The sequence below is a fragment of the Pan troglodytes genome, chromosome 20, assembly GCF_028858775.2.
Source record: "Pan troglodytes isolate AG18354 chromosome 20, NHGRI_mPanTro3-v2.0_pri, whole genome shotgun sequence".
Lineage (NCBI taxonomy): Eukaryota > Metazoa > Chordata > Mammalia > Primates > Hominidae > Pan > Pan troglodytes.
In genome coordinates, this window is record NC_072418.2 from 5,105,982 (window position 1) to 5,120,075 (window position 14,094).

Here is a 14,094-nt window from a genome sequence, read left to right on the forward strand (position 1 = left end):
CTCAGCTTCCCTCGGGACGCCAGAGAGGGCCACCAAGCTCCGAAGGACCCGGGGGCTCTGCAGGGGACTCCTGGCCCATCATGTGGCCCTGGGCGAGGGACCACAGCGCTATGTGTCTCAGGACCCGCCGATAGGGGGAGGAGGGCCAAGTGCTCCTGCAGCCACATCCCCAGCCCAGGAGAGGATGCGGGCAGAGTGCTGGGGGACGATGAGAGCGGGGCTCCTGGGGTCCCCAGGGCTGCCTGCTGTTGCTGTTCTTATTTTGGGGGCAGTGGCTGGGGAAGCATCGAGGCTCACCTTGCCCGTGGCAGCCGCTTCAAATATCTCCGGTAGAGTCTGAGGGAGCGCGAGGTCGCTGTCTTCTACCGTCACCCCAAACGCAGTCTCCAGGCACTGGATGGCGACTGAAGTGGGGACACAGGCGGTCCCATTCATTGCACGCAGCCCCGAGGTTACGTTTTCAGGTCTAGAGGGCGGGGTTGGTGCTCACGCTTCCCCAGGTGTGTTCATTCCCAAGGACCCCAGAACGCAGGGGCCGCCGCCTGTGCTCTGGGCTGGGACAGTGGACCCTCTTCCTTCCCGAAAAGAAAAGTCAGACAGAGACGCCCCGTGCCCCTGAGAGCAGCAAAGGCCGTGGGCAGAGTGGAGCCCAGGTGGTGACCTCAGGCCTCTGTGGGGTCCCAATGCTGGGGCTGCCCGGCTGCGGCGTGGTGGGGGCTTGGCCCCACCTGGAGGGCCACGTCAGGGGTGAGGTGCCCCGGATGCTGTTGCACCTCCAAGGGCGCCTGGCCTGAGTCAGGAGCTTGAAGCCAGCCCCCAGTAGAAGGCCTGTATGACTGGGTCTGTACCAGGGCAGGACCATTGAGAGCAGGACAAGAAACAGCCACAGGGCCCCTCTCTCCGCTGGCCCACCTGACAGACTCAGCACCCAGGGAGCCCTCCCACTGAGCCAGACAACACTAGCCCTGGCCGCCTCCTCATGTGGACCCAGGGTCCTAACCCAGGTCAGAAGTGGGGCTCAGTCACTTCCTGCCCAGCACTGTGTCGAGGACCCCGGGCACATCCCTACAGCTGTCACTGGGTGTCCGTGCTACAGAGGCCTGGCGGGCCCGGGACACAGGTGAGCGAGGCGCAGGTGGGGAAGGAGGACCTAGAGCAGAACCTGCAGCCACGTGAGGCTGCCTCCCGAGCCCTCCTTTCCCTCCCAGCCCCGCATCCAGGCGTCGCAGAAGCGCAAGCAAGACCAGCCAGGAGACCAAGGCGCCTGGGGCCCCGACAGGCCATGCAGGATGCCAACGAGTCTGGGACTCTGGGGCGGGGCCAGCACTAGGAGAGCTTTTCCCCGTGACCGATGGTGACACGCACACACTGGGTGGTGAGAACATTCCAGAACCCACCTTGGTGGAAGATGGGGAGATGGAAAAAAGCCACTGGAAGGCAGCTCAGCCTCAAGGCATCAAGCAGTGGTGGCGACACGCAGTGGCAGGCGGGAGGGCTCAGCTCGGCCCTGGCTCCCACGGCCGGGGGCTGTGTGGCCCTGGGCAGACCCCGGCCCTCTCTGGGCTTAGCTTCCGCCCCCAAAAAGCCAGGCAGGGGACCAGGAGTCTACACACCAGGTGTCTACACGAGGCGACTGTGCCGGCCGCTGCCCAGGGAGAGGGGGAGGTGGCGGGCACCCACCTACCTTCCAAGCTCTCCTGAGCATCGGACGAGAGGCCCCCGTGCCGGAGCTGGTCATGCAGGAACTGGATGATGGCGTAGGCCAGGCGCTTCTTGTTGTCCATCTTGAGCCCAGAAGAGGTGATACCTGGGGGTGCAGGAAAAACCCCCATCAGGCCCCCACACACTCCCCACTCCAGGCGCCCCAGGCCTGCCCCTAACTCGCTGGGCCTAACTTTAAGGGTGCTGGCTGATCTCAGCTCCAGGACAGCCCAGGTAGAAAGGCCTTAATACGCCCATTTCACAGATGATGACCTGAAGCCCAGAGCTCACCAATCCGGCTATGCACACAGCCAGCAAGTGTGAGGCCAGCAGGCAAGCAGGGCCTGCCCTAGAGAACCCGCGTGCTCCCAGGGCCTCCTGAGTGCTCCCAGGGTGGTACTGAGGCGCCACGGAGGTCCCCTCTGCCCCTGCTTCTGGCATGAGGTGGGTGGGGGCCAGGGATGCTGCCCAGCACCCTGCAGTGCCCAGGACTGCTCCACTCCAGAGAACGATCCAGCCCCAATGTCCACAGGGCTGACAGGGAGAGACCTTGCCCTCAGCCAGAGCCACTGCCCCTTTCCTCAATTCACCTCTTTTGTGGCATGTCAGCAAGCATTTCTTAGGTACCCAACGGGGCCAGGTGTGCCTGCCCTGGTATCACTGTTTCACAGGACTTGCAGAGGACTCCCCCCAGGGACTTCTTGGGGACCCGTCTTGTTCCCCCTCGGAGCCCTACCTACCTCATTCCACCTCAGACCCCCCTCTAGTTCCCCCAGGAGACCCATCTCGTTCCCCCTCGGACACCCTCCTGTTCCCCCCTCGGACACCCGCCTGGTTCCCCCCTCGGACACCCGCCTGGTGCCCCCCTCGGACACCCGCCTGGTGCCCCCCTCGGACACCCGCCTGGTTCCCCCCTCGGACACCCGCCTGGTTCCCCCCTCGGACACCCTCCTGGTTCCCCCCTCGGACACCCGCCTGGTTCCCCCCTCGGACACCCGCCTGGTTCCCCCCTCGGACACCCGCCTGGTTTCCCCCTCGGACACCCGCCTGGTTTCCCCCTCGGACACCCGCCTGGTTCCCCCTCGGACACCCGCCTGGTTCCCCCTCGGACACCCGCCTGGTTCCCCCCTCGGACACCCGCCTGGTTCCCCCCTCGGACACCCTCCTGGTTCCCCCTCGGACACCCGCCTGGTTCCCCCTCGGACACCCGCCTGGTTCCCCCCTCGGACACCCGCCTGGTTCCCCCCTCGGACACCCGCCTGGTTCCCCCCTCGGACACCCGCCTGGTTCCCCCCTCGGACACCCGCCTGGATCCCCCCTCGGACACCCGCCTGGATCCCCCCTCGGACACCCGCCTGGTTCCCCCCTCGGACACCCGCCTGGTTCCCCCCTCGGACACCCTCCTGGATCCCCCCTCGGACACCCTCCTGGATCCCCCCTCGGACACCCTCCTGGATCCCCCCTCGGACACCCTCCTGGATCCCCCCTCGGACACCCTCCTGGTTCCCCCCTCGGACACCCTCCTGGTTCCCCCCTCGGACACCCTCCTGGATCCCCCCTCGGACACCCGCCTGGATCCCCCCTCGGACACCCGCCTGGTTCCCCCCTCGGACACCCGCCTGGTTCCCCCCTCGGACACCCGCCTGGTTCCCCCCTCGGACACCCGCCTGGTTCCCCCCTCGGACACCCGCCTGGTTCCCCCCTCGGACACCCGCCTGGTTCCCCCCTCGGACACCCGCCTGGTTCCCCCCTCGGACACCCTCCTGGTTCCCCCTCGGAAATATGCCTGGTCCCCCCTCGGAAATCTGCCTGGTCCCCCCTCGGACACCCTCCTGGTTCCCCCTCGGACACCCGCCTGGTCCCCACTCGGACACCCTGTCTTGTTCCTCACTCCCAGGACTTGACAGCTGCTTCTGCTCATGTCTGTGGTCCCTGCAGTTTCCTGCCAAAGCTCTAAAGGGTGCCAGATGGTGACATCAGGAGAGGCTGTTCTGGAATCTGGAGCTGTAGTCTATGGACAGGTCTTTTTTTAGTACAAGACCTTTCACACAGGTTTCCTGGGTGCCTGGGCCAACTTGGAGGGGCCTCGGCCACAGTGACCTTCACGGCTCTGAGCAGGAAGCCCCGACGTGAGCTTCCCCCGGGGCAGGCTGGCCGGCTGCCTTGAGGCGCCAGCTCAGGAAGGCTTGGCCTCACTGTGCCTCCATTTCCCCCGAAGGCTGGCGACGGTGACTCTAAACATTCGGATGTAACAAGCTGCATGGAGAAGCAGCCGCCCCCGCCCCCGGAGCAGCCGAGTTCTGGGCTGAACGGTGTTCCCCTAGTCACGTCCACCTGGGACCTGAGCACGGAACCTTGTTTGTGTCTTTGCAGATGGAAACAAGTGGAGATGAGGTCGCTGTGGTGGCCCTAATGCAGGGATTGAACATGGCCGCACGGAGACGGCCACGTGAAGACAGAGGCAGAGGCTGAGGCCATGTGGCCACATGAAGAGAGGTGAGGCTCGCTGGCCCCCAGCAGCTGGAAGAGGCAGGACGGAGCCTCCCTTGGGGCCTTCAGAGGGAACGTGGCCCAGCCTGTACCTTCATCTCAGACTTCTGGCCTCCAGAACTGCGAGGGAAATCAATCTTGGTTGTGTTAAGCCAGCGGGGTTGTGAGGGAGAGGCCAGGCGGTTCCCGGATCGTGGCCTGCAAAGCCTGTGAGCTCGGACGGGTTGTTCGGCCAGAGCCTCCGCCTCCATGTCTGTAAAATGGGGAGCCCCATTGTGGCTGCTGTCAGGGGTCGGGGAAAAAATAACCCGGAAGCTGTCAGCCCAGCACTTGGTGCCCTGCGGTGTCTGTTGTTAATATCACGATTCTGCCAGGCGCGGTGGCTCACGCCTGTAATCCCAGCACTTTGGGAGGCCGAGGCAGGCAGATCACGAGGTCAGGAGACAGAGACCATCCTGGCCAAACACGGTGAAACCCCATCTCTACTAAAAATACAAAAATTAGCTGGGCATGGTGGCACGTGCCTGTAATCCCAGCTACTCGGGAGGCTGAGGCAGGAGAATCACTTGAACCAGGGAGTTGGAGGTTGCAGTGAGCTGAGATCACGCCACTGCACTCCAGCCTGGCAACAGAGTGAGACTCCATCTTAAAAAAAAAAAAATCATGATTCCTCGCGGTGAGTCTCGTGGCATAGACCTCGGTTGGCTGTTTTTGGCAGTGTGACCTAGGGGAAGCGACTTAACTCTGCTGAGCCTCAGTTTCCTCTTCTGTCCCCCATGGATGGCGACAGCACCTCCCCATCAGGGGCGCGTGTGGGGAGGGGTATGAGACCAGGCGTGCACAACGCTGAGTGAACACCCCCACACAGGCAGGCACGTGGACAGGTGCTGGTGCACCCTCCGTGTCCAGATCAACACATGCTGAGGCTATTCCGGAAATGCTGCCCGGCTGTGCAGTTTCACTGGGAGCATTTGGAGAACCTACTCTGAGGCCAGAAGCAGGCATGGAGAGGGGTTGCTGTGGTGCTGGCGCATGGAGGGGCAGCCCTTGGGGAGGCCCTGGCCGTGGGATGGGACCCCCATCCTCTGTTCTTGCGATGAGGTTCCCTTGGCTGGGCCTCCCTTCTCCACCTGCTCCTTCCGGGCTGGGCTGGGCAGCCGCCTTCCCTGGAATCCACTCCCTGTCCAGGGCTTCTGGTGTCTCCAAGCAGCTGGGTCTTCCCCATCTCTGTCCCTCGCTGGCTGACATACAGGGTGGCGGGGCTGTGTGTCACCGGCCTTCCTCCGGGGCCTGGCCCAGCCCGTGCAGAGTGGACCTTATTCTTAGTTGCGCTCTGTGTGCCAAGACGCATGAGGCCAGGGGCAGGCCTGAGGCCTCAGGAGCTGGGGAACCACCGTGAGGAGAAGCACAGGTTTGAGGTCAGACGCTCGGATTCAGGCTGGGTCAGACAGGGCCTGGCCAAGAGGCCGCCAGCCTCGGGATGGACGAGGAAGCGCGAGGCCTGAAGGAATCTTCTACAGTGACAGCTGCCTCTGGATAATTTCTTATTCTTCTCTGCTCTGTGCCCAGATCTGCTCTCTAAGAAGTGACTAAAGCCACAAACGCCTACAAGGAAACTCTGACCCAGCACCCAGGAGGCCGCGGCTCCTCCTTCTGAGCCAGCACAGTGCAAGGGGTCTCTGCCGCCAGGTCCCACTCCCCAGCTGGGCCCCAGGGACCCTCTGCATGCAGCCACGCTGACAGGCGGCTCCAGGGGCTGAATACTGCCGTGTGCTGAACTGTGTCCCCCAAATCCATACACTGAAGTCCTAACTGCCAGGACCTTGGAATGCGACCTCACCTGGAAATAAGATCTTGGCGGACAGAATTTGGTAAGATGACATCATACCAGTGTACGGCGGGTCCCTAGAGCAATAACCAATGTCCTTATAAAAAGGGGACATTTGGATGCAGACACGTGCACAGGGAGAACACTGTGTGGATGTGAAGGCAGAAATGGGTGACACGGCCACAGGGCAGGGACACCGAGGGCAGAGATGGGTGACGCGGCCACAGGGCAGGGACACCGAGGGCAGAGATGGGGTGACGCGGCCACACGGCAGGGACACCGAGGGCAGAGATGGGGTGACGCGGCCACACGGCAGGGACACCGAGGGCAGAGATGGGTGACGCGGCCACACGGCAGGGACAACGAGGGCAGAGATGGGTGACGCGGCCACACGGCAGGGACAATGAGGGCAGAGATGGGTGACGCGGCCACAGGGCAGGGACGCCGAGGGCAGAGATGGGGTGACGCGGCCACAGGGCAGGGACACCGAGGGCAGAGATGGGGTGACGCGGCCACACGGCAGGGACGCCGAGGGCAGAGATGGGGTGACGCGGCCACACGGCAGGGACGCCGAGGGCAGAGATGGGGTGACGCGGCCACACGGCAGGGACGCCGAGGGCAGAGATGGGTGACGCGGCCACAGGGCAGGGACGCCGAGGGCAGAGATGGGGTGACGCGGCCACACGGCAGGGACGCCGAGGGCAGAGATGGGTGACGCGGCCACAGGGCAGGGACGCCGAGGGCAGAGATGGGTGACGCGGCCACACGGCAGGGACGCCGAGGGCAGAGATGGGTGACGCGGCCACACGGCAGGGACGCCGAGGGCAGAGATGGGTGACGCGGCCACAGGGCAGGGACGCCGAGGGCAGAGATGGGTGACGCGGCCACACGGCAGGGACAACGAGGGCAGAGATGGGTGACGCGGCCACACGGCAGGGACACCGAGGGCAGAGATGGGTGACGCGGCCACAGGGCAGGGACACCGAGGGCAGAGATGGGGTGACGCGGCCACAGGGCAGGGACACCGAGGGCAGAGATGGGGTGACGCGGCCACACGGCAGGGACGCCGAGGGCAGAGATGGGGTGACGCGGCCACACGGCAGGGACGCCGAGGGCAGAGATGGGGTGACGCGGCCACACGGCAGGGACGCCGAGGGCAGAGATGGGGTGACGCGGCCACACGGCAGGGACGCCGAGGGCAGAGATGGGTGACGCGGCCACAGGGCAGGGACGCCGAGGGCAGAGATGGGTGACGCGGCCACACGGCAGGGACGCCGAGGGCAGAGATGGGTGACGCGGCCACACGGCAGGGACGCCGAGGGCAGAGATGGGTGACGCGGCCACAGGGCAGGGACGCCGAGGGCAGAGATGGGTGACGCGGCCACAGGGCAGGGACGCCGAGGGCAGAGATGGGTGACGCGGCCACACGGCAGGGACGCCGAGGGCAGAGATGGGTGACGCGGCCACACGGCAGGGACGCCGAGGGCAGAGATGGGTGACGCGGCCACAGGGCAGGGACGCCGAGGGCAGAGATGGGGTGACGCGGCCACAGGGCAGGGACACCGAGGGCAGAGATGGGTGACGCGGCCACACGGCAGGGACACCGAGGGCAGAGATGGGTGACGCGGCCACACGGCAGGGACACCGAGGGCAGAGATGGGTGACGCGGCCACAGGGCAGGGACACCGAGGGCAGAGATGCGTGACGCGGCCACAGGGCAGGGACAACGAGGGCAGAGATGGGGTGACGCGGCCACAGGGCAGGGACACCAAGCGCAGAGATGGGTGACGCGGCCACACGGCAGGGACACTGAGGGCAGAGATGGGGTGACGCGGCCACACGGCAGGGACACCGAGGGCAGAGATGGGGTAATGCGGCCACACGGCAGGGACACCGAGGGCAGAGATGGGGTGATGCGGCCACACGGCAGGGACACCAGATTGCCCTCACGTCCTCACAAGGAACAAGCCCCGACAGAACCTTGATCATGGACTTCCGGCCTCCAGGACTGAGAGACGATGAACTCTGTTTCAGCTGCCTGGTCTATGGCACTCTGTCACCGCGGCCCCAGCAAACCGACACTAACACCTGGCAAGCAGGCAGCATCTCAGGACACACCTCCGTCCTCGTGACGACTCCAACAAGCGGGTCGGCCCTGTCTCCAGCTGAACTGAGCCACGTTGGGCAGGGAGGCGTGGTCGCGTGCCCAGGATCACATAGACAGGAGAACAAACAGGCTGTCATCACACGGAAGGGAGCAGTGAAGGGCGGTGGCCGAGGGACACGGAGGGAGGGAGCAGCTGCGTGTTGCTCACTGTGCTGCGGTCCCAGGAGCCAGCTGCCCGAGGGGCAGCTTCTTTTATAAGAAAACGACACTTCCTATCACGTCTATGCAAATGTCCATTTTAACTTTAAGTGCACAGATGTCTAATGGCCCAAGACACGTAGGTTAACACCCGTGCACGCGTACACAGAGGCCTTCACCTACAACCATCCCCGTGTAGACAACAGGGCACCAAAAGCATTAAAACCATGCAGATGACCTACCTGAGCACTTCGCAGACCTAGAACGTCAACTATGTAAAATACCTGCCCATGAACATTGGCAAACTCCTGGCCTCAAGCAATCCTCCCACCCTGGCCTCCCAAAGCGCTGGGATCACAGGTGTGAGCCACCATACCCGGCCTCCTCCAGGAGGCAAATGCTGAGGAAAGCCGTGGATTCTACTGACCCACTGGATTTTGCTGAAGCTGTGTGTGCGCGCATGTGTGTGTGTGCGTGCAGGTCTCTCCAGATTCTGTCTCTCTCCCAGACCAGCGGTTCTCGATGGATGTGCTGAGACACTTGGTGTTGTCTCACATGGAGTGGGGGAGGCCAGGGACGCTGCTCAGTGCCCTGGAGTGCCCAGGACGGCTCTATCCCAGAGGATGATCCGGCCCCAATGTCCACAGCTCCCACTGGGAGAAACGCTGGACTAGAAGAGGAGGACCTGAAGAGCCTGTGGGTGCACCAGGCACTTGACACAGCACCGTCTCATGACCTCGGCGCAGCGACCTATGCGGCAGGACTGGGGATGGAGGTGTTCACTCAAGGCCACTGGAGCCACAGGCACGGCAGGATCCACGCCCGGCAGGCTGACCTGCCCCCACACTCAAGATCAGAGGCGTTCAGTGTCTTGGTTCCCCTAAAATGCCTCTACATGAGGTGAACAGCCACCACCCCCTAGAAGATGAGGCGTGGGCTGCCTGACCGCATAACCCACCCCGCGCCAGAGACAAGCAAGGCATTGGCCCGCCACGCTTTAAACAGTGGCTGACGTCAGACTCAGATGACACCGGCGACGTGGACCTCCACGCCACTAAACAAGCATAGTCCCAGACACACTGGGTGTGCCCACAGCTTTGTTTCCCTTTCAGGGAAAGCAACATCCATCAGCAATCATTAAAAAACAAAACAAAACAGAGAGCAAAAGAAGCCAGACCCAAAGCACACACAGGGTGTGACTCCGACTCCATTTCTATGAAATGTCCAGGACAGGCCCATCCAGAGACAGGAAGGAGATGCGTGGGTGCCAGGGCTTGGGGAGGGGAAGGGGAGTGACAGCTGGTGGGGACCAGCTTCCTTGCTTCCTTTTGGGGCGATGAGACAGCTCTGGAACCAGAGAGTGGTGATGGTTGCACAACCCTGTGAAGGCACCAAATGCCACTGAATTTCACGGTGTGGGGATCACAGCGGTGTGGGGATCACAGCGGTGTGGGGATCACAGCGGTGTGGGAATCACAGCTCAATGTTTTAAAGGGGGAGAAATCTACAAGAGCTGTGTTTTGTGTCGCTGGACGGGGAGTTACGGTCTTCCTGAAAGCTCCTGCGGGATGGTAATGAGTTTTCCGCCCCCATCTCAGGACACAATGGAGAGCCCAGAACTTTGAGGTCTGGGATCAGGACTGCCTAGAGCCGGCGGGCAGCCAGTCCCAGAATCCAAAGATCTCATGTGCGACACATCAGGGCCCACGGCGGTCAACCACCACCAGAAAGTGAAACCACAAAAGCTGACGTCATCCGCCCCAGCCAACAGGGTTCAGAGAGCAAGCCAGTCAGGTCTCCTGACCCCCAAGCCCAAGGAAAACAGACACATGCCACCTGAAAGGTGAAGATTTTTGGTTTACGGAGTTTCTTTTGTTTTATTTTTACACGTTTTGACAACAGCATTACAATAGCCAAAAGCAAACAGCCCAAGTGTCCACAGACAGGTGAGTGGATCAACACAATGTGGTCTAGCCACATGACGGAATACTACACAGCCATGAAAAGGAAATCCTGACCAGGCTACAACATGGGCGGACCTTGAGGACGTCGCACTCAGTGAAATAAGCCAGAAACAAAGGTACAAAACCTGTGTGACTCCCCTCCTAGGTGGTCCCTAGAGTCGTTGGATTCACAGAGACCAAAAGTAGAATTGGGGGTGCCAGGGGCTGGGGAGTGAATGTTTCATGGGGACAGAGTTTCAGCCTGGGGAGATGAGAAACTTCTGGAGATGATGGTGGCAATGGCTACATAGCTGTGTGAATGTGCTTAAAGCCACTGAACTGTGCATTTATAACTTGATTAAGATGGTAATTTTTGGCCTGGCATGGTGGCTCACGCCTGTAATCCCAGAACTTTTGGAGGCTGAGGCAGGTGGATCACCTGAGGTCAGGAGTTTGAGACCAACATGGTGAAACTCCATCTCTACTAAAAATGCAAACAAAATTAGCCAATCATGGTGGCGCACACCTGTAGTCCCAGCTACTCAGGAGGCTGAGGCGGGAGAATCGCTTGAACCCGGGAGGTGGAGGTTGCAGTGAGCTGAGATAGAGCCACTGCACTCCAGCCTGGGTGGCAGAGCAAAACTCCATCTCAAAAAAAAAAGAAAGACTGGTTGGGCACGGTGGCTCATACCTGTAATCCCAACATTTTGGGAGGCCGAGGCAGGCAGATCACCTGACGTCAGGAGTTCGAGACCAGCTTGACCAACAGGTGAAACCCAGTCTACAAAAAATAGCCGGTCGTAGTGGTGCGCGCCTGTAATCCCAGCTACTTGGGAGGCTGAGGCAGGAGAATCGCTTGAACCCGGGAGGTGGAGGTTGCCGTGAGCCAAGATCGCACCACTGCACTCCAGCCTGGGCAATAAGAGCAAAACTCCATCTCAGAAAAAAAAAAAGACCAGGCGCAGTGGCTCACACCTGTGATCCCAGCAGCACTTTGGGAGGCCAAAGCGGGGGGATCACTTGAGCATAGGAATTCAAGAGCAGCCTGGGCAACATACGGAGACCCCATCTCTGCAAAACATTAAAAAATTAGCTGGGTGTGGTGGCACACATCTATAGCCCTAGCTGCTTGAGGGGCTGAGGCAGGAGGATCGCTTGAGCCCAGGAGGTCCGTGCTGCAGTGAGCTGTGATCACACCACTGCACTCCAGCCTGGGAAAGAGAGTGAGACCCTGCCTCAAGAAAAGAGTTTCTTTTCAAAGTCTGGGGTCTTTGAGATGAGGGTCACACCCCACCAGGTGTCTTTAGCTGAGAATGGTGCCGACATCTCTTCAGAGGTTTCATTGGAAATGATTCTGTAACAGGCGGCATCAGGTCAGGATCCCTAGGCAGACACACCTCACTTGGTGACCTCAGATTTGGAAGAGGCAACAGCAAGCAGCAGAAACAAGACCTGGGCCAGGAGCGGTGGCTCAGGCCTATAATCCCAGCACTTTGGGAGGCTGAAGTGGTCTGGAGTTCCTGACCAGCCTGGCTTCTACTAAAAATACAAAAATTAGCCGGGCGTGGTGGCGGGTGCCTGTAATCCCAGCTACTCGGGAGGCTGAGGCAGGAGAGTTGCTTGAACCTGGGAGGTGGAGACTGCACTGAGCTGAGATCGCGCCACTGCACGCCAGCCTGGGTGACAAAGCAAGACGTCATCTCAAAAAAAAAAAAAAAAGAAATCAGACCTGGCGGAGTCCCCACATAAACCTAGAAGGCGGGGGTCACAGCCCCCTCTTACAGAGGGAGTGACAGGCCCAGACAGGTGGCACACGCAAGATCCTACCAGTGACAGCTGGAACTCGGCTTAGCATTCCAGGCACACAGGGCCTAGCACGATCCACGCTGAGGGGTGTGGGGGGCGGGGGTGTGTGTGTGGAGGGGGATGTGCGTTCCTTCGCAGGGAACTAACACAGAATAAACCAAGAAATCTCATCTTTGGTTCTTTGGTGTACCTGTTTCCTTCTCTCTTAAACTGAGGTGTGAGAACTGGACAGGGTGGCAGGTGGCTAGGGACCCAATGAGGGTTCAGAAAGTGGAAAGAGTCGCATTCACTGAGTCACACTCCTCTCTTCCAGTGCTGCCGGTGCCTCTGTACCCCAGGGCCTTTGCACGTGCTGCTTTCCCTCCTGGAACACCCCCCCCCGCCCCGCCCCACATCCCAGAGAACCTCTTAGCCTCATGGTCTCCACCCTGCCCCATCCCTGTTACCCTGGGGCAGAGCTGAGCAGAAGTGCCCCAGCTTAGACACCCTGGGCTAGGGGATGCCACGGATCCCCAAGAGACTCTGTGTCCCATGATCATTTGCTCTACTAAGGTCCCAGGAGGCTGCACACATTGAAATTCACAAACTATGGAGGATTGCTTGAGCCCAGAAGTTTGAGGCCAACTTGGGCAACAAAGTGAGGCCCTGTCTCTAACAAAACAAAACAAAACAAAAGATAAAATAAATCCACACACTAAGTGGAGAGAGAGCAAGGAGGTGAATCCTAGGAGCTGCGGACCCCCTGATTTCCACCCTCTGCCCAATCAGAAGTTTATTCTGCTGTCCAGTGTGAGCAGGAGCAACCTCAATTTTTTTCCCAAATAATTAATGCAGGTCTGTCGCCTGTGGCACTGTGGGCCTCTTGGGTGGATGATTCTGTCCTGGGCACGGCAGGGGGCTGAGCAGCACCCCTGGCTCCCCCCACTGCACGCCAGAAACACTTTCCAGTTGAGACAACCACACATGTCCCCAGACACTGCCAAACCGCCCCCAGCTGTAAATCACTGACAGCCACTAAGTGGGAAGAAGAAAGGCTGGAAGTCAGTACAGGTCAGCTTTTTCTGTCCAAAATGACTTTGCTGTGAGCTTTCTGAAAACCTTCTGCTTGTAGGCTATTCTGGGTTTCAGAACTGCGGGTCCACGGTGGAGGACCGCTCAACTAAGGGAAGCACAGGCCCCGCCCAGCATGTGACACAGGCTGGTGGTGCCAGGACCTGTGGCTTCTCTGCTGTCCCCAAGGTGGGGGACATCATCAAACGGTTCTCAAATCTGCTTCAACAGCCAGGCTTTCCCGTAAGAAAGTTTTCTGCTCTTCAGAGGGGGGTCCAGCAAGCATGAGGACGGCATTTTCCTCAACTGCCGTTTGGCAGTCGGTGTCTTTGGAACAATCACAACTTGTAGGGTTTGGCTGTGGGACAGCATTCTCAAAGAAGGCCTGCTGTGTCTCCCAACAGCGAGGGCTTTATGGATGCTCAGGAGCCATGGCCGAGGCCTGGTTTCAAGGCAGAGGCTGCAGAAGTGAGGGTGGGAGGGTGCTGGCCCATGGGGGTGGCGCCAGCTCCAATGTTGGGGGCTTCAGCGTCCCTTTCGGCTCTGAGCCGATGACTCCACATCCCACCTTTTCATTTTATCATTAAAATAAAAACAAAATCAAAACACAGCCACCTCGGTCGGGGCGGTGGCTCACGCCTGTAATCCCAGCACTTTGGGAGGCCGAGGTGGGAGAATCGCTTGAGTCCAGGTGTTTAAGACCAGCTTGGGCAATATAGTGTATAGTGAGACCCTACAAAAGAGACTCTAAAAAAAAAATAGAATTAGCCTGATGTGGCGGCACATACTAGTAGTCCCAGCTACGTGGGAGGCTGAGGCGAGAGGATTGTTTAAGCCCAGGAGTTGGAGGCTGCAGTGAGCTGTGATTGGGCCCTACACTCCAGCCTGGGTGACAAAGTGAGACCCTGTCTCTAAAAACAAACAAAAAACTCACAACCACCTCTCTTCCTTATTTCCCTGCCCAGAAGGGA

The 14,094-nt window shown here is 60.4% G+C and overlaps 1 protein-coding gene across 3 annotated transcripts in view; it reads right to left on the minus strand.

Annotated features, from left to right (window-relative positions):
- SGTA (small glutamine rich tetratricopeptide repeat co-chaperone alpha) overlaps positions 1-14,094 on the minus strand; it is a 30,416-nt gene that overhangs the window by 13,040 nt on the left and 3,282 nt on the right. For all 3 annotated transcript variants that reach the window (XM_003316000.6, XM_016937021.4, XM_063800458.1), the window contains 2 exons: positions 1,685-1,807; positions 298-404 (listed from right to left, as the gene is read on the minus strand). In XM_003316000.6, coding sequence (XP_003316048.1) covers positions 298-404; positions 1,685-1,784 — 207 coding nt within the window. In that variant the 5' untranslated portion in view covers positions 1,785-1,807. The remainder of the gene's footprint in view (positions 1-297; positions 405-1,684; positions 1,808-14,094) is intronic.